The 26,603-nt window shown below is 38.6% G+C and overlaps 1 protein-coding gene across 2 annotated transcripts in view; it reads right to left on the bottom strand.

Moving 5' to 3' along the window:
• The window catches only part of ARHGAP25 (Rho GTPase activating protein 25), a 48,732-nt gene that overhangs the window by 3,586 nt on the left and 18,543 nt on the right, over positions 1–26,603 (bottom strand). For both annotated transcript variants that reach the window (XM_044663583.1, XM_044663584.1), the window contains 6 exons: positions 22,658–22,865; positions 18,511–18,643; positions 13,250–13,323; positions 10,765–10,886; positions 7,534–7,730; positions 4,037–4,554 (listed from right to left, as the gene is read on the bottom strand). In XM_044663583.1, coding sequence (XP_044519518.1) covers positions 4,037–4,554; positions 7,534–7,730; positions 10,765–10,886; positions 13,250–13,323; positions 18,511–18,643; positions 22,658–22,865 — 1,252 coding nt within the window. The remainder of the gene's footprint in view (positions 1–4,036; positions 4,555–7,533; positions 7,731–10,764; positions 10,887–13,249; positions 13,324–18,510; positions 18,644–22,657; positions 22,866–26,603) is intronic.

The following is a 26,603-nucleotide window of genomic DNA, read 5'->3' as shown; positions in this document are numbered from 1 at the left end:
TGTTTGTATCTCCCTGTCTCCTAGTTCCTTCTCCCTGGCTTTCAAACATGCCCACGTCTCCCCCATCCTTACAAAACGCTCCCTAACAATCCTGAAAGACTTATGAGAAGGAATGCTATCCACCTCCAGAGAAAGAACTGTTGGAGTTGTCTTTCACATCAGTGTATCTTTGGTTTTATTTGGGGGTTTGGGTTATGTATGAGTGTGCTCTTACAATGACCAATATGGAACTGTGCTTTGACAATAAAAATTTTAAAATTTTTAAAAATTATGAGAATAAAAAATTTTTTAAATAAAATAAATAATTGATTTTTTAAATGCTTCCTGGAGCTCCATTCTCCAGCTCATTTTACAAATGAGGAAACTGAAGCAAACAGGGTTAAGTGGCTTGCCCATAGCCATAGACAGCTAGTAAGTGTCTGAAGTTGGATTTGAACTCAGGTCTTCCTGACTCCAGGTCTGGTACTATCTATCTACTGTACCACCTAGCTGCCCCATATTTGGGAATGTTAAAATTTTATTTCCTTAAACACAGTCTTCAGCACAGAAGTCCTACTCTGATGCCTCATCAAGGTGTGTCAGTGATCCTGGATTCTGGAAGTTTATATCAATAGTACTCGGGCTCTGACAAGTCCTATCAGCCTGGAAGCTTTTGAGTTAGGGCCCGGTGATAGATTCTGCATCTGTTATCTCAGAGCCTACCTCCCTGAAGTCAGAGAGATTCAGGATAGATAGATAGATAGATAGATAGATAGATAGATAGATAGATAGATAGATAGATAGACAGACAGATAGATAGATAGATCATACATACATACATATGTAGAAATGCAATTTATTTATTTATCTTTTGCATTTTGTTTTACTGGCATGCAAAACATTTCCATATTGGTCACTGTTGTATGAGCAAACTCATACATAACCAAAACCTCAAAATAAAACTATAAATACACTGCTGTGAAAGACAATTCCTATAGTCCATTTTCTGGAAGTGGATAGAATTCCCCATTATGTTTTTCAGGATTGTTCCAGAACATTTCATTAGTGAGAGTAGCCAAGTTAGAAATGCAATTTAAATGGAAGGTAATCTTAGAAAGTATTGGAGGGTGAGAAGAAGGGCAGATGGACTGAGAAAGAATTCTTTAAGAAGGTGGAATCTGAGCAGAGTCTTAAAAAAAAAACCAGGAGGCATAATAAGAAATGGCAAATAGGAGTCTTCAGAAAAACCTGGAAAGACTTATATGAACTTATGCAAAGTGAAGTGAGCAAAACCAGAACATTGTAATAGAGTAACAGAAATATTATACAATGATCAACTGTGAAAGACTAAACATCAGCAAAACAAGGTCCCACAATAAACCCAAAAGACTCAGGATAAAAAATGCTCTCCAAAGCCAAAAAAGGAACTGCTGGGATCTGAATGCATATTAAAGCACACCATCCTTCAATTTATTTCCTTCATCAGTTTTTTATTGTACGTGTGATGTGCATCTTCTATGTGTGATGTGCATCTTCTGTCACAGCACAGGGAATATGGATATATCTATTGTATGAAAGCACTGGTATGACTTATAATCTTGGTGATGGGGAACAGGGGAAGGGAGGAAGAGAACCTGAATCATAAAACATCAGAAATAATTGCAAAAAAAATTTCTACATGTAATTAAAAAATAAAAGAAAGTTTAAAAATGTAAAAAAATATATATAGGAAGCAGAAGTGAGATGGGATAAAGTTCCAGGCAAGCAGGGAGTCAGTGAAAAAATATGTAATTAGGAAATGAGGTGTCCTGTGTGAGAAAAAGCATGAAGCAGGTGTTTCTGGATCATAAAAAAGGAAGAGAGTACAGTATAAAAGACTGGAAATGTAAAGTGGATCAGGTTATAAAGGGCTTTAAAAGACAAAGAATTTCATATTTTATCCTGGAGGAAATAGGAAAATAGTCTTTTATTGAGATGAGGGCAAGGGGAACATGACCAGACACATGCTTTAGAAAGCTGAGTAGAGGATGGGCTAGAATAGGAAGATATTTGAGGCAGAGAGACAACAATAGCCCGTGCATGTTGCTATGAGAAATGATGAACAGGTTAGTTCTACTTTATTTTATTTTTTATAAAAACCTTTGCCTTCCATCTTTGAATCAATACTATGTATTGGTTCTAAGGCAGAATAGAAATAAGGGCTAGGAAATGGGGGTTAAGTTACTTGCCCAGAGTCATACAGTTAGGAAGTATCTGGGGCCAGATTTGAACCTAGGACCTCCTCTCTCTAGGCCTGCCTATCAATCCACTGAGCTAACTCAGTTGTGGGGCCAGACTGAATCCAGAACCTCCTGTCTCTGGCCTGGCTTTCAATCTACTGAGCTAAGTAGCTTCCCCCTGAGCAGGTTATTTTTAGAAAAACATGGGGAAAATAATGAAGTAAAACAAGCAAAACCAAAAGAATATTATACATAATAAAAGCAACATTATTTAAAGAGTAACTGTGAATGACTAAATCATTCTGAGTAATAGGAATATTCAAATCAACTAGAAGGACCTATGAAGGAAAATGCTATCTATCTATATATATATATTCAGAGAAAGAATTGATACATAGAAGTATACATAAAATCATTTTAATTATATATATAATATTTGTAAATGTGTAAAATGGTGGCATGTGGGACAGAGAAGGAAAAAGGGAGAGAGATATCTTGGAGCTTAAAATGTAACTTAGAAAATTAAATTTTTTTCAATTCCAAATTAATTTTTTTTTCAAACACTCCAAGCATGTAGTGGGCCTGAACAAGGGTTGCAACTAGGAGACTTGAGAGAAAGGGACATATACTACAGATGTTGTGGAGGTAGAAATGATGAAACTTGGCAGCAGAATAGTTATATGGGATGAGCTCAAATGAGAAATTGAGCATGATCCTGGGATTGTGAGCCTGGGTGACTGGGAGTATGGGGTGCCCTGAACTGTTAGAGGATAGCTAAGAAGAGGAAGGGACTTCTGGGGGAAAAAATATCCAAGGTCATTTCCACCACCTACCATTATTAGTCTCAAAAACTTGAGGGGTAGTTAGGCAGCTCAGTGAATTGAGAGCCTGTCCTGAAAACAAAAGGTCCTGTATTCAAATATGACCCCAGACACTTCCTAGCTATGTGACTCTGGACAAGTCACTTACCCCTCACTGCCCAGACCTTAGCACTTTTCTGCCTTGGAACCAATAGTTCGTATTGACTCTAAGTTGGAAAGTAAAGTTTTATAAAGGGCAGGGGGAGATTTGAGAATTTTTTTGAAAACTTTGCCTCAGACACAAAAAATTTTCTAGTTAGGGTTGCCCCAGAATCTTGAAGTAAATACATTTTTAAATTTTCTTTTTATCATAGTGATATTGATAGTTTTTACCAAACTACTTTCCATTTGTCCCAACAATTTCTTATTCCAAAAATCTAGATCTAGGCTTTTATCAAATAAAAGGTTACTATAATCTTTTACAGCTGTTTGTGGTACTAATATTCTGTTCTACTGATCTACCTTTCTATTTCTTAGCTAGTACCAGATAGTTTTGATAATTACTACTTTATAATATAATTTAAAATCTGCTACTACTAGGCTTTCTTCCTTTACATTTTTTATTAATTCTTTAGATATTATTCATCTTTTGTTCTTCCAAATGAATTTTGTTATTTTTTTCTAACTCAATAAAATAGTTTTTTGGTCATTTAATTGGGATGGCATTGAATAACTAGGTTAGTTTAGGTAGGATTGTCATCTTAATTATATTGGCTCTGCTCATCTATGAGCAATTAATATTTCTTCAATTGTTTAGATCTGACTTTATTTGTGTAAAAAGTATTTATTATTAGATAAATACATTCTATAATACAGAGCAACTCCTTACTGGAATCAGCCTCAGATAACTTGAATGTATGTTAAGTCTTTAATGGTCTCTGTACCCTCTCTGACAAATAGTAATGCTTTTCAGGCATCTAAAGAGCATATTCACAGCCATTCTGGTGAATGCCACGTGCCCCATTGCCCATTTCTTACCTCTTGATTCGTTCCTCATAGGACTCTTTCTGTGCTGCCATTTCTTTCTTCAGTTCTAAAATCACCTTCTGCAGAGACTCCTGGTCCTCCTGACCAGACACTTTTTCATCAGGGCTTACACTGGTCAGAACATCAGTCTTGGAGGATGCCTGGGATTCAGGAGGGCTGGTTTTATCACCAGTAGATGATGAGAAGGTGGGCACCCTATTGAATGGGGAAGTTGGCTCGGAGTCTGAAAAGTGGCGCAAATCTTGAGACAGTGTTCTTTTGTGCCCACTGGCTTTGCCTTCAGGAGAGGGAGACCAGAACTCTGTGTTAAAGATCTCCACTTTGCTGCTGTTGCTACTTTGCAAAGCTGAGGTTAAGAAACATTTCCTATTCGGAAGTGTTTGAGTCCTTTTTCGTGACTGTAACTTCCATGATCCTGACAACTCTTTAGCTGCTTTGCTGGTTTCCAATTCCACTGTTCCATCACCTGGCTTTTGGCCAATGGAACTGCTGCTATTGGTGTCACTGGTCTGAAAAATAAAACTTTAAGTATTAAATGGATTTTATCCAACTCAAAGGTGCTAAGATAAAAATCCAAAATTTGGAAATTAATGTCCCCCAACTGCCAAGAGCCCCTCAGAGAAATAAGCGTCCCTCATCAGGGTACCATTGAGTCAATGCAGATGGCAGAGCCCTACATTGATCTCTATAGTCTGAAAATCAGTCTACAGAATGGATGGATAATCCAATCAGACCCCTCTGTGTGACTCTCTTCTGATCAACACTTTTAATTATTGAAATTATTATCTATATTTTTAGGATAGCCTCAAGTTTTGTAGTATAGATATAAAATCCCTTTATAGAAATCCCCTAATTACTCTATAATCAACTAGCATTTAATGAGTTAGTTCATACCTCAGAAAAAGAGCAGAAGCTGCTTTAATCTTTCTCTCTCTCTCTCTCTCTCTCTGCCTGAAGAGTTGAAGGACACAGTATGACTAAACCAAAATATTCTCTCACTTCACTACTTTCCCATGTTAGACTTGTCCCCCTGAATTTGAGAGTTCTCACACTTTAATCCTCTTTTGAAATATGTTGAAGGTTCTTTTTATTAAAATAAAACTTAGATAGAGTTTTGGTAGCCTTGAAGAATGTTTAGACTAAGTATAATCTATATGCAGAATTTTGTAGAAATTTGTTAGGTGTGCCAGCTTTAACTAATATAAAACCTTGAGTTCTTCTCTGTTTTGATTTTGAAATGAAATTTTTTGAATTTTTGAAATGAAAATTTTAAATTTTCCCAGCATTTGTGTGACTGTGAGAGAAAAGTATAAAAATAAAGATTCACAGGAACTGTTCAGAACAGCTTCTGGAAATCCACTGTGTCTCACCTAAACTGTACACCTTCCCAGACCCCCTGGAACTGCTGGCTGGCCTCCAGCACCCAACTAACTGCATTGTTTATGTCTCTTAATTGTAACTTTCTTTATTGGATCCTGTCTCTACTAGTTGTTGACCCTTCATTTTGATAAGTTATTTAATTCTGGGCCTCAATTTCTTCATCTTTAAAATCATGGACTTGGACTAAGTGATTTTAAAAAGGACCCTATTATAGTTTTACAAATATCATACTTCTTTGGACCTCTTTGAATGACATTAGTGTTTGTGTGTGTGTGTGTGTGTGTGTGTGTATGTGTGTGTTGTATGTGTCCATGCCTGAGATACCCCTAAAAAGTTTAACTATGAAAAGAAGCAAGTTGGCACAGTGGATAGAGTGCCAGGCCTGGAGTTCAAGAAGACTCATCTTCCTGCATTCAAATTTGGCTTAAATACTTACAAACTGTGTGACCCTGGGTAAGTCACTTCACTCTACCTCAGTTTCTATATCTGTTAAATGAGCTAGAGAAGGAAATGACAAATCATTTTAGTATCTTTGCCAAGAAAATTCCTAAAAAGAGGTCATGAAAAGTAAGACACTACTGAAAGCAATTGAACAACAATAACAATTACAAAGGATGAGCAGGGGAAAATGTCCGCCTTAGATTATAAACTCTAGAAAGGCAGGGCTCAATTTTATTTAGATTTTGTATCTTCTCCCTACACCTAGTCACCTACCACTTGCCATGGATTTATCATCATCTGCTGAATGAATGAATAAGAAGAACATCAAGAGGGGGGAAGAAAGAAGTAGAAAATAGGCCAAGAGAAAGGAAAGAAGGATTAAGAAAAAGAGTCCAAAAGAAAAATGGAAAGAGAAAAAAATTAATGAAGGCCATTGGGGAGCAGTGTCTGGAACTCCAGCCATTTCTTTCATAGGAAGACCTCATGTAGTGGAAAGAACACTGGAGTTTGAGTAAAAGGACCTGGTTTTCAGTCTGAGTTGTAGGTGCATCCTTGAGCAGGTCATGGTCCCTTTTTGAGTCTTTTTTCCTCATCTAGTAAAATGGGAGAACTTTTCATTGTGTCAGAGATTGGGCTGTCAGAGAGGATGGATGGATGGGGTTTTTTCCTCTTTCTTTTAAAAATATTTGTTACAAGGGAAGGCTCATTGGCAGAGGGAGAAAGAAAATATATTCAGAAATAAATGTGAAATTAAAACAAAGGCCTTAATATGTAATTTTTTTAAATTTAAATTAGGGAATTAGATTAGATACTCTCTAAGATCTCCTTTAAATACTAGGATCCAATGATCAGCTTTGGAAACTCTTTGATTTCTGCTCTACCAAAATCATAGAACACTTAATGGCAAGCTGGAGAAAGAGCAACCAGAGAAATGGTCATGAAGAGCTCATTTGTCACTGGAAAAGTTCCATAATGAGCGGTGAAAGAACCTATGAAAAATTACCTCCACTATGTTTCCTCTTACTAGGGAATAGCATGATGTGGTTTAGCAAGACATTCTGGCCTTGGAATCAGGAAGTCTGGTGATTCATTTTCCGTCATGTTCAACAATTTGTGACTCTGGGATTTTCATGGCAAATACTAGAGTGGTTTGCCATTTCTTTCTCTGGCTCATTTTTAACAGATAAGGAAACTGAGGCAAACAAGGTTAAGTGACTTTCCCAGGGTCACACAGCTAAGAAGTATCTGAGGCTAGATTTGAAATGAGGTTTTCCCGACTCCAGATCCAGCACTCTATCCCCTGCATTTGGTAGTATTTAATAAATGTTTTATCATCCATCCATCCATCCCTATTCATTGAATAAGGAGCCTTTGGAGATTATTAGCAAAGAAGTGGCATGGTCAGACTTGTGCCCTAAGAAGATGATTTTAACAGTTCAGTGAAAAACAGATTAGAAGAGAGAGTGGTAACAGGGAGGCTACTTAGGAGATTATTATCTCTCATCCAGGCCAAAGATGATGAGGGTCTGAAAAGGAGTGTTGACTGTGTTTTTTAAAATAGTGAGCTACAGGGAATCTTTATTTAGACTGCTTAGAATAAAGCACAGGACTGATCAAAAAGAAATAGAGAAGGGAGCTTCTTTACTCAGGAATAAACTGTACCTTACCTCCTGATTAAAGCCATCTGTCCGAAGTATAGAGGAATCTTCAGCAGCATCCCAGCCGACTGAGCTGCGGGGGACGGGAGATTTCTTGGAGTCATGTTTCTGGGCAGGTGGAGATGGGGGAACATCCTTTGATTTGGGGAAGAGTATTTCATGGTCTCGAATCATCATAGTCATCACTCTTTGTATCTGGAGAGTCCCTGAAAGAGAAGAGGTGACAAAATACTTGCAAAAATACACAAACAAACACACACACACACACTCACACTCACACTCACATGTTCTGAATCCATGGAAATGGACTTAATCCTTGTGATACTGTTATTCTTATTGTAATCCAAAATTGTGAACTATGAGTGCATTTACTCACCCATGTGATACACTTTAAGAAAGTTCAATATTTGAACATCTGTACTGAGGAAACCAATAAACAAACAAAAGGTTTATGAATTTAATGTAAGATTGAGCTATTTCTAAGGCCAAATAGAGGAAGACCCAGTAGGAGTCCTCCACCAGGATTCTTTGGCTCTTAAGTGGCTCGGGGATACTTATTCCACACTCAAACCAGACATGGGCTGCCCCAAGGAATGCAGAACCAACCAAGCTCAGTGTCTGAAGGCTAAGAAGAATTTAAAAGGGAGGTTTGCTTTGGTTTTCTCTTTCCTGACTCCAAGGGCATGTTCCTCTTAGCCACAGAAGGAAGTACGATATAGTGGAAAGGACATTAGGTCTGCTGTGGAAGAACCTGAGTTCAAATCCTGATTCTGTGTGATCCCAGATAAATCCCTGCTTCCCTCTTCTGCAAACATGGTTTAAAAATACTCAGACCATTTGTCTCATGTTGTTGTGAAGATAATACTTTGTCTACCTTAAATAGAAGCCAGTTTTATTTAATTCTCGTGTATCTCTCAACCTGGTACGCACAAACGATGGCTCTCTGGCCAATTGCAGTTCTACTATGTGTGACCTCCAACTTGTACAAGTCTCTAATTTCTGTATTAAAATATTATATTTTATCAGACTTCATAAAAGCCACAACAATTAGGTGAATCTGCAGATTAGGGGTAATTGCTGATGGGACTTCCATGTCCTCTGATGGAAAGCCCACTGCTCTGGATCAGGAACACTCGACATTTATGTGGTGAGCTCCCCTGCACCTCCCCTGAGTCTCCCCATTGCCCATAGTGTGAGGGGACAGACCAGACCAGGTGTGTTGAGTGTGCTACCAAGCACCAGGTACCCTTCCCTATGTCTGGCCCCTGGAATGCTGGGGAGTCATGAGGAGGAAGGTACAGAAATAGCTATGATTTCCTAAGGAATGCCCAGTTTGGATTCAGAGAACCTGGATTCCAGTCCTTCTCTGGTCCTCATCAGTGAATCCATGCAAGTTACTTCCCTGCTCTCAGCTTCAATTTGTTCTTCTAAAATGGGGTTGGACTTGACAATCAATCACTAAGGTCCCAGCTTTAGATTCTGAACCTGAGAGAGCCTGGATCGAGTTCTGTTCCAGGATGTCAGCCACAAAGCTAAAAACAAAACCCAAATGTCCTGACTCTCCTTTCATGCCACCTAGAATCTTCTTTCATCTGCTATAGTGGAAAGAGTATCACTAAGAACTGTGATGTCAGATGACCTACAGCCTAATCTTAGCTCTGTCCCTTTGGCACATATGCCTGGGGCAAGTCAATGAGCCTTTGGGAGCTCATTTTCCTAACCTATAAAATAAGTCTAAGAGGATTTGACCCATCCACCTATTGGAAGTCATTTAATTTCTCTAAAATTCAGTTTCCTCAATTCTAAAAAGAAGACAATCAGTTAACCAACAAACATTGATTAACTATCTACTGTAAGCTAGATGGTATAGAAAATAGATTAGGCCAGGGAGAACGATATTCAAATCTGACACCAGACGCTGACCACTTAGCCCTGTTTGCCTCAGTTTGCTTCTCTGTAAAATGAGCAGGAGAAGGAAATGGAAAACCACTCAGTGACACCAGGCAAGTCACTTAACCCTGTATGCCTGAGTTTCCTCATATGTAAAATGAGCTGGAGAAGGAAAAGACAAACCATTCCAAGATCTTTGCCAAGAAAACCCCAAATCGGGTCTTGGAGAATCAGACATGACTGAAATGATTAAACAATAATAATAAGCCTGTGCTTAGGACCTGAAGAATACTAAGACCAAAGAGAGGTAGTCCTTTCCCTCAAAAAGCCTACATTCCATTAGAGGATAATGATTTTTGTCCTACCTAACTTACCATAGGGAAACCACTTCTGCCTCTGGGAGCTCTATTCTCCTCCTATGTAAAATGATAAGAATAGTCACCATGCTACCTCACAGGGTTGTTATGAGGATAATCAATCAATTAGCAAGCATTGACTGCGTGCCTTCCAGGCACCAAGCACTTTGGTAGATGCAAGGATACAAAGATAAAAATGAAACCATCCCTGTTCTCATGGAGCTTAAATAAAATAGTATATGTGATGACACCTTGCAGAACCGGAAAGCGTCATTCAGTTCAATTCCACCAATATTTATTAAATGCCACTTGTGTTTAGATAAAACTTGATCCTTCCTACCTAGAGTTTACAGTTTAACAAAAAAAAAAACACAAACTGACAAGAGACACTAGTACCTGATAAGTGCATTAAATTATATATGATAAATGGTGCAAACTACTTTCCTTCATGAGAATCATCTGTAACTTATCTTTAGAGAGTAGCTTCGAGCAGCTGAGGTTACATAGCTTGACCACAGACACCCGGCAAATATGTATCAAAGACAGGACTTGAATCTGAGGACCTCTGTATTCCAAGGCTGACCTTCTCATCATTGCACCATCCTACCTTTGCACCAAAAAAAGCATTTTGATTGCTAGCAGTTGGGAACTTCATATGTAGGATCATAGATTTAGAGCAGATCTTCTCAAGGATATAGAGTTCAACATCCCCATTTTACAGATGAGGAAACTGGGGCCAAAAGACATTAAGCCCTTAGTCTCTGAGTCTCTGAATCTCTGAGCAAGGATTCTAAATCAGGTCTTATAGCCACATAAAACATGTCATAAAAACATGTATGTGTTATGTGTTTATATGTATGTATCAGGCATGTTATGGGAAAAGAGTTTGTAAAATGAGTATAGAGATGAGTGTCTCTTCTATATATAATAGATATTGTTCATGTGTATGGATTTTTCTTCTGAATTTTTCTCCATGTTATGAACCAGTTCATACCTCTCATGATCACAGCAGGGTCTTCTACTTTGGGCTTGATGAGGTTCACACCAATCACTGTGGCCAAATTGTCCACACACATCTTATTAATTGCACTGTTCAACTGGATTTCATATAGAAACCTGATAAAAAAAATTATATATTCCACAGGGGAAAATTAGGAGTTTGACAGAAGAAAGCCTTCATGGCGCTTACAACATCCGAGAGAGTGATACCCAAGTTCTTCTGAGTATCTAGAATACAATCAGTCTTCCTCTAATTCATTGTCAAGCAGAATCAGAACAGATCTGAGGTATTTAGCTCACTGCTGACAGCTTTAATTTCACTAGAAAAAGTACAAGAGACTCTAGTCCTATTTTAAAATCTTCTGGGAGTGCTAGTACCAACATTGAGGACACAGAGATGGCATTCAAACACAGGGAAAAGAAAAGGGAAGAATGTTCACAATTGGCCTTTCATCTATCTTAATAGTCTCCATTCCTCCCTCCATCTTCTCTTTCTTTCTAAGCAGCTCTCACATTTCCAAACCCCAAAATGACAAAAATTAAAGTTGTTGTTTTTCTTGAAGGAGGCGGGAGGAAAAATTAAGACAAAGTCACAGAGTATTAAAGACCTCAGCTTGGAAATACTTAGCCTATCTGGCCCAGATATTCCGTGGCATCTAGTATATAAAGCACTTAAAAAGTATTTAATATTGTTTTTATTAAATAGTATAGATTGATAACATTAATATAAAAACTAATATATTATTAAGTATTATATTTTACATACTCCATGGACTCAAGTCAAGGGCTGAGATTCACTATGAAAATTGGAATGATTCCCCAAGGAAAATAATGAAATAATCATGACTATAGGTGCTTTTATTCTATCTGTGGTTAATTTAAATGGGTTATCTCTTACTATCTCTTCTTGAGAAGTAACACATAGAAATGATTTATGTGGGTTTATTTTATATCTTGCAACTTTGCTAAAATTATTGATAACTTCAATTAATTTTTTATCAAATCCCTAAGATTATATATATGTCATTTTCATCTGTGAAAAAAAGATAGTTTCATTAACTCTTTACCAGTTCTGATACCTTCAATTTATTTTTCTTTTTTTATTGCTATTGCTAACATTTCTAGTTCAATATTAAATTATATTGGTGATAATGGGCATCCTTGTTTTACTCCTGATCTTACAGGGAAGGCTTCTAATTTATCTCCATTACAGATGATATTTGCTGATGGTTTTAAGCATATTTTTTTAGTCTAAGTGACTTTATTAGTCTAAGGGAAAAAATCCATTTATAACAATGCTTTCAAATGTTTTAATGGGAATGAGTATTATATTTTGTCATAAGCTTTTTCAGCATCTAATGAAATAATCACATGATTTTTGTTACTTTTTCTTGATATAATCAATTATATTAATAGTTTTCCTAATATTAAACCACATCTTCATGCCTGGTATAAATCCAGTTTGGTCATAATATATAATCTTTGTGATATTGTTATAGTCTCCTGGCTAATATTTTATTTAGAATTTTTGCATCTATATTCATCAGTGAAATTAACCTATAATTTTCTTTCTCTGTTTTTGATCTTCCTGATGTAGACAGTTATCTAGTCTTCTCAACTTTTCAAGTTGTCTCATATTGGACAATTATTTCTCCCTGACTCTTAACCACTTTTGCTACTTTAAATTTCACTCAGAGGTATTATTTTTAAACATTTGTCAGGGAATTTGGGGAAATCTTCTATCCTATTCCACAATCTTCCCAAAATGCTTTTAAAATAAAATAACTTCAGAATAATCTGTCAGGATGACGGCATCCATTCTAGAAGAAAGGGTTTTAAGATCATTGATCTAGAAGGAAGGATCTTATAGGTCATCTAGTCCAACTTCCTAATTTTACAAGGGAGGAACCTGAGGCTGGAGGGATAGTGTAAACTAGCCTAATGTCATACAAATACTAAGTGGTAAAGACAGAATTTGAATTCAGGTTCTCTGATTCCAAATCCATCGTTATAGAATCAAAGTAGAACTTTCTAGTTTCTGAGATTTTTGAGTTTATAATATTGCCTTTCAGATCCAAGACCTCAGTCTTTGCATCTCAGTCTTTTGAGTAGCATTAAGGTAAAGTCTATAGAGGAAGGACCATCACGGCCAGTTAGCCCACTAAAACCATACAGAGTCTTGGATTTGGAAGAGACTTCAGAAACTACCCAGTCCAACCCCTGACTACATTTGGATCCTTCTCAATTACAATCATCTAATCTCTGCTAGAAGCCTACCATTGGTAGAGTGGCCAAGTGGGATCATCAAGGTTCCACAGAAGAAATTGTGGTTCAGAGTCCCCCTATCACTGAGGCCTCCAAACACTTCAGACTAATTTTTATTATTATTAACAAAAGGGCTTCTTGCTGGTCTCACTGAAAATCAAGAATGCTACATCTTTGAGGACTGATCTTCATGGCAAAATCTTCATAATACATACCTACAGATGTAACTCAGGAGGTTGTAATTGTCTCGGGGAAGATTGGAAATCTGCTTTATCAGTTCCTGGTGTGCCTAGACAGAATTAAAATGAAAACTGGTAAAAGATCACAAGTCCTAAAGCTCATGTTACAATAGCTCACATTCCTTAGGGTTTTGGAATTCCAGGAGAATGTAAGCTCCTTGAAGTCAGGGACTGTTTGGTTTTTGATTTTGTATCCCCAGTGCCAAACACAGCATAGACATTTAATAAACACAAATTCCATTGAATTTGTAGACAGAGTAGTGCAGTAAGCAGGAGGCCCCAGGGTATAATCCTGGCACTGCCACTTAACACACATCATTCCTTGGGTCTTCAACTTCCTCATCTGAAAATTTAGCTTAGATAAGATGGCCTCTGAGGTGTTTTCTAGTTTTAAATGTATGATCCTGGAGGCAGTGAGGTGGTTCAGTGGATTGAGAACCAGACCTAGAGAGGGGGGATATTGAGTTCAAATCTTGCTTCATACACTTTATCTTTCTAGCTGTGTGACCCTGGGCAAGTCCCTTAACTACCATTGTCTAGCCCTTACCACTCTTCTGCCTTAGAACCAATATATAGTATTGATTCTAAGGTGGAAGTTAAGGGTTGTTTGTTTTTTTTTAATAAATAAATCTGTGATCCTATTATACAAATTGGTAAATTAAGATAACCACTTAGAATTAAACAAAAGCTATGTATGGTACAGGCCATTCGTACCAAGTCTGTGCTTACATTTTCTGACTTTGAAATAAATACCATTTAGAAAAGAATCCAACAAAGGTTACGTATCTCTTTTTGTCTCAATTCTCCTCAATTTCATTTCACCTGACCCAAACCCATCAGTCCTTTACTGTAGATCTAGGAGTTCCCAGACCCAGAGTCTCCAGAGACTCCACAGTCTCCAAGAATCTTCGTTCTCACCTCTTCCCTACTTCCTTATAATAAGTCAGGTATCCATAGAAACATGAGCTTTTCCCATAACGAGAATATGGCTAACCTGTGTCAAAACTGGACCTTGTATCTTTGATGTAACCATCTGTATTGATTCCTCTACCTACCACTAATGTCAATCATGGATCAATGGGTACTGGTTTCCCCAATAAAAAGGTCTCAAGTTGGAGCACCAGAGAGAGCACTTTTCCAACCTCTATTCTGTCTCCTTGTATTTTTCTTCCTCTTTCTGTAATTCCTGCCTCTTCATGTCAGTTGTGCTTCCCCAGTCAAAGGAACCCTGATTACACCAACAGTGACATCTATGATCTTCAATTTGTTGATTGTCAATTAAATTCTATCGAATGAAAGTTTATGAAATGCTTTTTTCACAAGATCCCAGAGAGCCAAAGTAATGTGGAAAAGGCATTTACCATATGTCAGGGACAGAGATGCAAATACAAGCAAGCAAAACAGTTCTTGCTGTCAAGGAGTTCACATTCTAATGTCATTATATCACATTCTAATGTAATTGTTTTGTTGTTTTTCTATCTAGTCTGATTCTTCTTGACCTCATTTAGGATTTTCTTGGCAAAGATACTAGAGTAGTTTGCATTTCCTTCTTTAGCTCATTTTATAGTTGAGGAAACTGAGGCAAACAAGGTTAAGTGACTGGATACATAGCCAGTGTCTGAGAGCAGATTTGAACTCAAGACTTCCTGACTCTAGACTAGGCACTCTTTCCACTGCACTACCTAGTTGCCCCAATGTAATTCTAATTGCATCCTGATTCTAATATTACATTCTAATAATAGGATAATGTTCTATTATTTTATTATTTCTCTTTGTTCAGTCTCATCTATTGGGCTCACTGAAATATTCTATCCTATCAATGTCTTTTTGGATCCTCACTCTTATCATCCTCCCAATCCCACTCCTACTTTTACATAATTTGCCAATTTAATGTGCCTTTACTGCTGACGTGGATTAAAAATATAGATATAGATATATTAAACACTGAGTCAAAAACAGATCCCTGGAATGCTTAGCTAAAGTCTGAAGCAAGAAACCCCTTTGTAAACTTTATTAGGAATAACCAGCTTAGGGGCAGCTGGGTGGCTCAGTGGATTGAGAGCCAGGCCTAGAGATGGGAGGTCCTAAGTTCAAATCTGGCCTCAAGACACTTCTCAACTGTGTGACCCTGGGCAAGTCACTTGACCCCCATAGCTTAGCCCTTAGCACTCTTCTGCCTTGGAGCCAATACACAGTATTGACACCAAGAGGAAGTTAAGGGTTTAAAAAAAAAAAAAGGGAATAACTGGCTTAGTATAATGGAGAGTCTGCTGGACCAAAGAGATCTGGGTTTGAATTCTTCCTTTGCAGCCTAACAGCTATGCCTCGAGGACATTTCATTTCCCTTCTAAAAGGAAAAAATCCTTGCACTACTTCCCTCATAGGTATGCATGAAGAAAGTGTTTTGCCAACCTGCAAAGAACTTCAGCAATGAGTCACCACTTGGTCACAGGCAAATTACTTACCCTTCCTAAACTGAACCTTCTCCTTGTCTTTCTTTCTTTCTTTCTTCCTTTTTTTCTTTCTTTCTTTCTTTCTTTCTTTCTTTCTTTCTTTCTTTCTTTTTACTTAAAACCCTTACTTTCCATCTTGGAATCAATACTGTATATTGATTCCAAGGCAGAAGAGCAGTAAGGGCTAGGCAATGAGGGTTAAGTGACTTGCCCAGGGTCACACAGCTGGGAAGCATCTGAAGCCAAATTTGAACCCAGGACCTCCCATCTCTGAGCCTGGCTCTCAATCCACTGAGCCACCCAGCTGCCCCCTCCTTATCTTTCGAAGGAATGATAATATCAATTTAACCTGCCTCACAGGGCTTGCTTGAATTCTAAACGAATTAATTCATAAGTAGTGGGGCCCCCCAACATACAAATAGCTTTATTTGCAAATAAACTAAATGCAAAATAGTTTTATTATTAGATAGCCGGGGAGACGGAATGAAAGTTGTTTCTTCAGAATTTCTTCTACTTCGCTTCTCACAGGAAATGAAAATCAAAACGATTATGGTCCAGTGAATGAAAGTGAATAAAAGGCACCACCTGAAAAATCTCTAAGACTGTTGAAAAGCCCTTTCCTTGGGATGGGTCCTGTGAGGTAACTGATAGAAATAAAAGATAACTGGCATTGATCAGATCTGGGGCTGAATTTCAGCCTTGCTCCTTACTTCCTCAGTGGCCTGAAGCAAGGGATCTCCTCTCTCTGGGCCTAAGTTTCTTCATCTAGAAAATGACAGGGTTGGAGATCATCTCCACAGTCCCTTCTAGCTTGGAATCTGTGGCTGTTCACTGGGACAGTAAAACCCTCAGCCATGAAAATTCTATTGTCTGTTTAATCCAGCTAGTTCAGAAACTCTTTGACGGGAAAGCAAAGGATTAGAATCCAGGCCCCAGACTCCTACTTTACCTCATAGTCATGGTGATTTTATGATGGGATCCAGGTATCAAACTGGACCCACAACATGAAAAGAACAAAGAAAAACAAAAACAGAACCATCAAACTTACCAATGGATTAAATGTAATGCTAAATTAAATAATTACTCATGTTTCCATTTGGCAAATTTCATTTTTAAAATGGTGGGCAGAGATCTGTGATTAATTGGCTCATCTGACTACAGTGAGTTTATTGTTGCACATAAATAGATTAGAGAAAAAGATTCATCAAGGATCCAAAATGCCCGCCCTTTGCTTGTGAAAAACCACAGCTTGTTCTCTCTGCACTGTACCCCCAGCTGTTCCTTTCACTTCTCCAAGAGCTGTAATGTGAAAGTGATCACACCATAGGCTCAGATGAGGGTCCAGTAGGTAAGTGAGGACCTTAGAGATGATCTAATCCAGCTCCTCGTTTTATAGGGCAACCACACTAAAGTCACTCTCACCCAGGATCATGTAGTAAATGAGCAGCACAATTGCTACTAGACCCAGGAGCGACTCCCAGGCCTTTTTATTCTTTTTATTACAATTGCCCATTTAATATAGATCCCCTGCCCTCTCCCCTTTAATTTCATTCCATCATCCCACCCCATCAATTGGCAATAAACCAAAAATGACTGCGGCTCCCTTGGCCTGGCTCGAGGCTGTGAGCATCTCTTCTAAATCCACCCAGTTACAGTGGTCAGAGCCTTAACTGGAAATACTTTCATCCAAGGCAAAAACAGATGGTAGTGGGGAGTTGGGCTGGAGATGATGAAAGAGGATTCATGCAATGATGCAGAGGACAGTGGGGCTATGAGGGTCGCATCATGCTGGTAAAGGCTTTCAGAACTTGCCCTTGGATGAAGTCAGAGAAAACTGGGAAGGTTGGCTCCTTGGGGATAGCCCTGGGATGATGGGAGATAGGGGTGGGGAAGGGTTACTGTATTTCTTGTCAGAGTGAGCTGGTGAAGGAGTACAAGGTAAGGAAGCACCTGTCCTTTGGATATCGGTGTGAAGAAGCCTAAGAAAGAGATTGACAGATGTCTTCAATTCCTCTCAGATGACAAAAGAGGAATTAGACTAGTTCAGCTGGACCCCAGAGAACCAAAGGATGGAAGTTGAAGAGAAATCAGTATGGGTTCTACCTAAGGAAAAACTGTCTAACAAATTTGCCCCATTTTTTACAGCTTTAATTATAGCTCAGATAAGCATGAAGTCCACAGTAGATAAGTGCTGGGCTTAGAGACAAGATGATCTGAGCCCAGATCCTGTTTTAGACATTTTTTATTTGTGTGACTTTAAGAAACTTACTTCTCCCCTTTATTTCCTTTAACAGCCTTAATTTCCTTATCTGTAAAAATGAGATTGAACTCCATCCCTTGGTTTTAAATGGTCTCAATAGAACTTTCTACTGGGATAAGAGGAGGGATTCTCTTCTTTATCAAAGAAAGTCAAGTGTCATTTTAAAAATAATTCTAGTTTCTGCAATTTCTTAGGAAATTGCATATTATATATTTATGTGTATATATTAATGTATATGTGTAAATAGATATAGATACAGACTTTCATACAATCATAGAATTTGGAGCCAGAAGGGATCTTAAAAGGCTTCCAACCACCTCATTTTATAAACAGGGTAAGAGAATAAAAGAGAGGATATCCAAGGAAATACAAGTAATAAGTAGTTGCCATTTTGTACCAAATTAAATAAGCTTGCTTTATAGGATTAATTTGGGCAATTTTTGACACTTAAGGTAATTCCCAATAAAGAAATTACTTTCTTTTAGAGAAAAAAAACCCCAGGACCAAGAACCATACAATAATACCTTTGATTCATCCGCATTCATAAGCTGGCCACAGAGCAGAAATCCCTCATATTGATTCCAGGGCACCACAGGGTCAGGGAGTTCTCGAAGGTAGAGCTTCAATAAGGAGGCCACAGTATGGACATCTGTATCTCTGCAAAATAACAAGCAGGCTCTGCTTAAAGGAAAGCATTCAAAATCACATCCTAGAGCAGTGATGGGCAAACTACAGCCCGCAGGCCAGATTCGGCTCCCTGAAATGTTCTATCCAGCCGCTGACATTATTCCTAATCTGATGAATACATTGAGTAGAATACAATACAATGAATCTTAGAAAGAGTTGCCTTAGAAACAGACTGACAGATGAGCATTTCCTTTCCTTTGGCCCCCTCTTTAAAAAGTTTGTCCATCACTGACCTAGAGTCATAAGATCTTAAGAGATGGAAGGGATTTAGGTTATAAAACATGGAATTTTGGAGCTGGAGGAGCTCTTAGAACAAAGAAAGTGGAATGTTAGAGGGGAAAGTGAGTTTAGGGATCATCTAATCTAGCTCCCTTATTTTGATTTCTATTATAATAATATTTTAAAATCTATCTCATTATTATACACAGTAATTGCAATATTATGTAGAACAATCAAATGTGATAGACTTTGCTACTAATAGCAGTACAACGATCCAGGACAATTCTGAGGGACGTAGGACAAAGAATGCTCTCCACCTCCAGAAAGAACTGTTGGAGTCATAATGAAGATGGAAACATAGGATGTATCATTTGTTTACTTGGGTATATGTTTGGGGGTTTGGGTTTTATAAAACTATTCAATTGCAAAAATGAATCATATGGAAATGTGTTTTATGTAATAATACATATAAAACCCAGATTAAATTATTTGTCATTGATTTACTCAGGATGGAGAAAGGAAGAAGGGAGGGAAACAATATGAATCATATGACTTTGGAAAACTTATGTAGAAATTTGTTATTAAAATAAAAAATTTAATAAAAATTAAAAAATAAGTAATCTTTCTCACCTGGATCATCAAGACAATCAATGTTTGATGGCCCTTAACATTTCTTATGAAATATGGTAAAAGATCAGTACAGTAACCATCTTGTCCAGAAAACCATTCACGTGACCAAGCAGGAAGTCTATGGTTCCCCTTGGTTATCAGCTATCAATTTTCTCATCGTTATCCACAAGTAAAAATTTAAGAGATTATTATTAGTTGTACAATGTGACCAAAAAAAGGATGTAGATCACACTTACTGGGCCCTCAAGTTTGCAAAAGAAGGTGACCCTAATCTTTTAGCATTAAATCTATGAAGTCTATGGACTAGAATTGGAGTCAGCTCTCCTAGGCTCTGCCGTTGCCTTCTATATGTTCTTGGATAGTCATGTCTCATTTCTATGATACTTTAAGATTTACAAAGCATTTTCCTCCCAACAAAGCTGGGAAGCAGCTAGCAGAAATATCATTTATCCTTCTTTTTCAGATGAAAAACTAATGCTTAGCAAGGTGAAATGGGTCAGACCTAACTCAGACCTAGGATTTAAGTACAAGCCTTCTGGGTCCACATCCAGCCTTCATGCTGCTCTCCTCAAGTCATACATCTATTTCTCAAGACCCCTCTATGCCTTTGTCCTTTTCTATAAAATGGAGCATAAACTAAATGAATCTCCATAGTCCCACCTAATTCTAACTGTTTGTGGTCCTGTAGAAAGACATGGTCCTGTGAGCAAAGAATGGGTGTCTCCATTCATTCTTATGCCCAAGGATCATTGTCCAACTAGACAGAGGGCTGAAGTCTGGTAGGAATTTAAAAGATCATGAATAACGCATGAATTTTTAAAAGCTTTCAGCAGTTTGGAATGCTCTACTTTCCCCTTTTTGCCTAAGTCTTATTAGCTATATTTCAAGGTATGGCTCAAAGCCCACTTCTTCCATATAACTAGGATCAGATGACTCAAGTTCAAATCCCAGCTCTACCACTTGCTATCTGTGTGACTTCAGGCAAGTCATTTAACATCTCTGGTTCCTCATCTGTAAAATGAGGCTATCAGATGACTCTAAGGTCTCTTCAAGATCTCCCATGATCCATCCTCTGTTCCCCTCAGGCCACATTCATCTCTGCCTTCTCTAAGCTCCAATGGCAACCAACCAGAATGACTCAGTGTGGTGCCTCATTATTCTCTAATTCTGTTCTGAGGGTTAATCTCATTTTATCAGCATTGAGTACTTTTCCCCAAAGGGAGGAGATGGGGCATTGTGCCAGTGATTGGGAGCCAGTTAACAGGGTTCATAGGAAAAAACCCTCCTGGGGAAGGAAGATGTGGTCTGAATCATGACTGAGAGAATAAACAGGAAGTCATGCCAAGTCAAGCATAGAGTGGCAGGGTAACCAAGGCCAAGGGCTAAGGAGGTGAAAAGAGGTATCTGACAAATTTATCTAAAATCAGCAAACAGAGGTTAGGAGAACCCACCCAAAGGTGCCAGTGTATGATAGTAATTCATATCTATAGGTTTACAAAACACTTCTCTCACATTAATCTGCATGGCAGGTGATTCCATAATGGTAGATGAGGAAACTGTGTCCCAGAGAGAGAAAGTGATCTGTGGGTGGTCACATAACTGGTCAGTATTAAAAATATTTATTCTAAATATGGTATTATTTGATTTCTAATAATATATATAATAATTCTAAATTTCTATATTTTTCAAGCCTTTTCCGTCATTCCTTTTCCTTACAACCCTAAGGATGCCCTCACATTCCCTACCCCAGAGAAGCTTTTAAAACTGGGATAACTGAGACTGAGAATATAAACTCCATTTTGTCCTATAAACAAAAACTAGTTTAGCTCAAGTATGTCTAGGGGCAGTATGGTAAAGTCCTTGATTCCTCCATTGGGATGAACAGGAGAAAGTCGATCTTGACCGGGTCTAACTTGATTTTTTCATCTAGATCTTCAAGAATTTTGGAATCCTATGATCAGGCATGTCTTTTCCCCCATCATCATGAGGGGATCAGAGAGGGACTGGAAAATATTAGCCTACCTCCTCATTAAGTATCCACCAATTAGAAATGCCTTCTGCTATCTAGGGGAAAGCTGAATAACACGCTTCCAAAATTGTATTTAATGACTCAAGATAAGGAACGACTTTGTCTTTGATCACCAAGAGAGATTATGGACAAATTAATTTATTGGTTATTGCTAGCCTAGTCAACAGATTGATTCTTCTTACCAAGAAGCCAGTCTCAGAAATTTTACTCATCACAATATCCAAGCTGGGATTTAAACACAGATCTCCACCCTACCACAATGTCTATCACATTCTCACGAAACTTCTCAGCCAAGATACTATCCTTTAATGGTGGTGACAGAGCAGTCTACTACCTCCATGATCCTGTCTTGGTAATCCTGTGGGGCCAGACACCCAACTACATTTTAAACTTTGCATGTTTTGATAAATGTTTGATTAACTAATTGTAATGGGCATGGGCCATCTAATTCATCTTCTTGACTGCATATTGAGATAGTCATGCAATTCTGGTGAGATAGGAGATTTATTCTTCCGGATTCTTAAAGACAGTGAGACTATTTCGAGTTGTAGAAAGAACCCTGATCTGGGAGTTGAGCCGAGTCCTTGTCTCTAGTTTTGATTCTGATAGTAATATGCTGTTTGACTTTAGGTAAGTCACTTGATAGGGCTGAAATAGACTTTATATCTCATGTAGTCCAACCCCTTTGCTTTACAGATGAGGAAGCTGAGTTCAAAAGAAGTTAAATCACTTGTGCACACAGCTCATAAATTGGAGAGCAAAGATGTGAGCTAGTGTAAACTAAATTCATTAATATTGTTCTTTCCATTAAGAGTTATCTCCACAAAGTTCTCAAATACAGCATCAATCCTAGCCCAAAAATACCAAGCTGGAGGAATAACTGATCTAACCATTTCCTATTTCAATGGAAAGAGCCACTAGATTTGTTTCAAAAGACCTAGGGTCAGAATTCTAGTTCTTCTACACACTATCTGTGTGATTTTAGGGAAACCACCTCCTTTCTCCCAGTCTTCCCTTTTTTCTCATATTGTTCAGGATAAATGGTACACAGCTGCTCTCCCTCTTAATCCAAGTGCAGATGAGCATTCAGGAAAGGCTGGACTTACCGTTCAAAAGAAGGTCGCTCCCCAGCATCAAAGGCATCCCTCAGCTTCTTCACCAGGTTGTCCTGTCCAGGTAGTCGGAAGATACCTTCCTCATTCAGGCCATGCTCTCTGATGAATTCCATGCATTTCTCTACCAGGATGGGCACTGAATACTGTCCAAATTTTTGTTCATATGCCACAGTCTCATCCAGTCGCTGACCAAATACCACTGAAGAGAGAAAAGGCAAAAATGGGGCCTGCCCACCAATTCCCAAACTTGCTGGTCCTGGTTTCCTCTGATTGAATTGTTCAATTTGCTTTGTTAGTGCCACCTACCCCGCCACACCCCCAAATGCCAACGTAAACTCTGGAGCTGGAAGAGACTTTAGAGATCCTCTAGGTCAGTATCTGTATTTTATAGTTGAGGAAACTGGGGCCCGAAGAGAGGAAAGAACTTCCTGAGGATCACAAAGGTCAATCAATAAAATAAAAAAACATTTATGAGGTGCCTACTATGTGCCAAGAACTGCGAAAAGCTTGCTACCTACCCAGGAAGCAAACTACAGAGTTGGGACTCAAATTCAGTACCCTTGGCCCCGATTCCAATGCTCCTTTCCCTGCTCAATGCCTCCTCTCATGGTTCGCTTAGAGGTTCTTAACCTTTTTAAAATCAAAAATACCTTTGGCAATCTTAGGGAAACCTATGGACCCCCATCTCAGGATGATAGTTTTAAATGCATACAATAAAATACATAGCATTACAAAGGAAACCAATTCTATTGAAATAGTTATAAAAAAAAATGAGACAAGTTCTCGGGCTCCAGATAATTGCATTGGATTGAAAATCAGAGGCCCTGGCTTTGAGCCGTGACTCTAACACTCACTAACCATGTGGCCTTGGGCAAGTAATTAAAATTCAGTTTCCTCTTCTACAAATAAGGATAATAATCTCAATGGGTTATTGTGTTCAGAAAGTCATTTATAAAACATAAAACTGTGAAAAAAATTATAACGATAATAATAAAATATTTCTAGTGCTTCCTTTCTATACATTACACATTGTGCTAAGTGTTTAACAATTATCTCATTTGATGTCACAACAAAGCTGGGAGGCAGGTGCTATTATTATCCCCATTTTCTTTTTTTTTTCCTTTTTCTTTTTTCTTTTTTTTTTAAACCCTTACCTTCTGTCTTGAGCCAATACTACAATGTATTGGCTCCAAGGCAGAAGAGTGGTAAGGGCTAGGCAATGGGGGTCAAGTGACTTGCCCAGGATCACACAGCTAGGAAGTGTCTGAGGCCAGATTTGAACCTAGGACCTCCCGTCTCTAGGCCTGGCTCTCAATCCACTGAGCTACCCAGCTGCCCCCTTATCCCCATTTTCCAGATGGGGAAACAGAGGCAAAGAGAGGCTATGTGACTGTGTACCCAAGGTCACAAGATTAATAATAACAAGAGTCTGAAGCCAGATTTGAGCTCTGATCTCCCAAACTCGGGGTCCAGCACTCTCTCCACAGTTAGATGTTACTCCTCTTCCCATACTCTATAGTTCAATCAAACTGACCTTTTCCTCAAATGGAACACTGTCTCCCATCTCTGGGTCTTTGCACAGGCTGTTCCCCAATACCTGGAATTTGTCCTGCTTCATCTCTGCCTCCTGGAATTCCTGGTTTCCTTCAAAATTCATCTCAGGTGCCTGTTTTTATACAAAGTCTTTCCTGCTCCTCTCTGTCCACCTCTTCCCTCCTCATAGCTGCTCACAGCTTCCCACCAAAATTATCTCATTTATTTTGTAAAGACTTAACAGCTTCTATCTCCACAGAGCTGATGGAAGAAGCAAACAAGATAATACTTGTAACAGGGATTTAATACAATGACTACAATGTGGTTGGTGCTATATAAATGCATATTCCCTGGCCCATAGTCATAATAATAATAGCTTGTATTTGCAAACTATTTTAAAGTGGGAAAAGCATGCCATTTGTTTGACCCTCACAGCCCTTATAAGGTAGGTTCTACTATTGTGCTCATTTTACAGATATGAAAACTGAGGCTCATGAAGATTAAGCAACTTCCTGAAGGTCACACAGCTAAGCTGGATTTGAAGTCAGCTCTTCCTGATTTCAAGTCTAGTACTCTACCCAGTACCCCTCCTAGCTGTCTCATGTTGACTCCCCAATAAAATATAGGTTCTTTGAAAGAGGGACTATTTTGTTTTAGTCTTGTGTCTCTACTGCCTGACACATAGTAGGTGCATAATACAAGTTTGTTGATTGAATGATTACTTTACAAAACACAAAATTTTGTTTGCTGATCCTTGGCCACCAGAAGCACAAATATCAGGTCTGGACTCCAAACCTTTCATACCTTTCATTTACTGAATCTAGAGAAGTTAAGTGATTTCTCTAAGGTCACATGGCAAATAAGTAGCAAAGTCAGAATTTGAACCCAGGTCCTCTGAGTCTAAATCCAGTGTACTTTTATGGACTTGTGAAGTTTACAGTTTGGTCGGGAAATAAGACAGAAACACAAGCAGCTGAATTACAAGATTGTAGAGCAAGTATCTCGGAGAGGTACAAAATCACATCCCCTGTGAAGTTTGAGGTCCAGGCTTCTTACCAGTTTTAGGACGAAACCAGGGAAGGCATCCTGGAAGAGAACCTTCTTTGCCGGGCTTAAAAAGAAGAGGAGGAATTCAATAGCCAAAGAGAGAGAGGGAAGGCTTTCAGATAAGGGATTTGGCCCCCAGAAATCATTCACTTGTAAGGTTGTGGAGCCCAATATCAAAAGTTCCTAGAGGAGCTGCTAGCTGGTTCAGTGGATTGAGAGCCAGACCTAGAGAAGGGTGGTCCTGGGTTCAAATTGGTCTCAGACAAGTCCTAGCTGTGTGATTCTAACCAAGTCTTAACCCCAATTGCCTAGTCCTTACTGTTCTGCCTTGGAACCAAGAGTTAGTGTCAATTCTAGGACAGAAGGTAAGGGTTTAAGAAAAAAAGATCATAGAGTTAGAGCTGGCACGGACTTCAGAGGTCGTCTAGTTCAGCCCCCTTCTTTTCACAGAAGAGGAAATGAGACATGGAGAGGTAAGTGCCTTGCCCCCAAATCAGTAAGTGTCAGTGCTGAGATGAATAGAAATGGAGTTGCCCAAAACAGAATTTAATTTCCCAGGGGCAGGGGCATGTTTAAAAATATATTGGATTCACACTAGAATGTGAGAACCTTGAAGACAGAACCTGCTTAACACAGGGCCCAGCACACAGGAATCAGTTAAGAATGCTTGGTGACTGACCAACTGAACTGCTTTATGGCAACCAAGCCAAGAGAGGCCAAGATAAAGAGCCATTGCAAGGCAGCCGTGATCCAGTCAAGGTGAGTATGATCTCCAGTGATGCAGACCAAAACCCCTTTACACCTTAATAGGTCATTTTACCAGCTGCTGTGGCCAAAAGAAAAAGAAGAAAAAAGAAAATAATAAAAAAAAAAAAAAAGAAAGAAAACACTAGCTATGGCAGTCAGCCCGCCACACTTTTCTAGGCTGATCCTTGGCCACCAGATGCACAAATATCACATCCAGATGCCAAACTTTTCCAACTTTTGATAGAGGCTATTGGAGCTTAGGTTCCATAAACACAGCCTTCAAGAAGCACATCAATCAATCACTCAGTCAATCAATGAGCATTTATTAAGTGCCTACTTTTTTCCAGACAGTATGTTGAAAGTTGGGGATACAAACACAAATAATGAAAAAAATCTCTAATCTCAAGGAAGTTTAGATTCTAACTTAGGGAGGCAATAAGTTCATGGGTAAGTATGTAAATAGGAGAACAAGACATGCAGTGAGAGAGGAGGTGGGTAAAGTGGGGGAGGAGAGAGAGATTGAGGAAGAGAAAAAAGGAAGAGAGAAAGAGAGAGAAAAAAGAAAAAGGGGAGAGAGGGGGAGAGAGGGAGGGGGAAGAGAGAGACAGAG

This window comes from Gracilinanus agilis, chromosome 2 (genome assembly GCF_016433145.1).
Source record: "Gracilinanus agilis isolate LMUSP501 chromosome 2, AgileGrace, whole genome shotgun sequence".
Lineage (NCBI taxonomy): Eukaryota > Metazoa > Chordata > Mammalia > Didelphimorphia > Didelphidae > Gracilinanus > Gracilinanus agilis.
The sequence above is the reverse complement of the archived record's forward strand: the minus strand, read 5'-3'. Positions and strand labels throughout refer to the sequence as shown.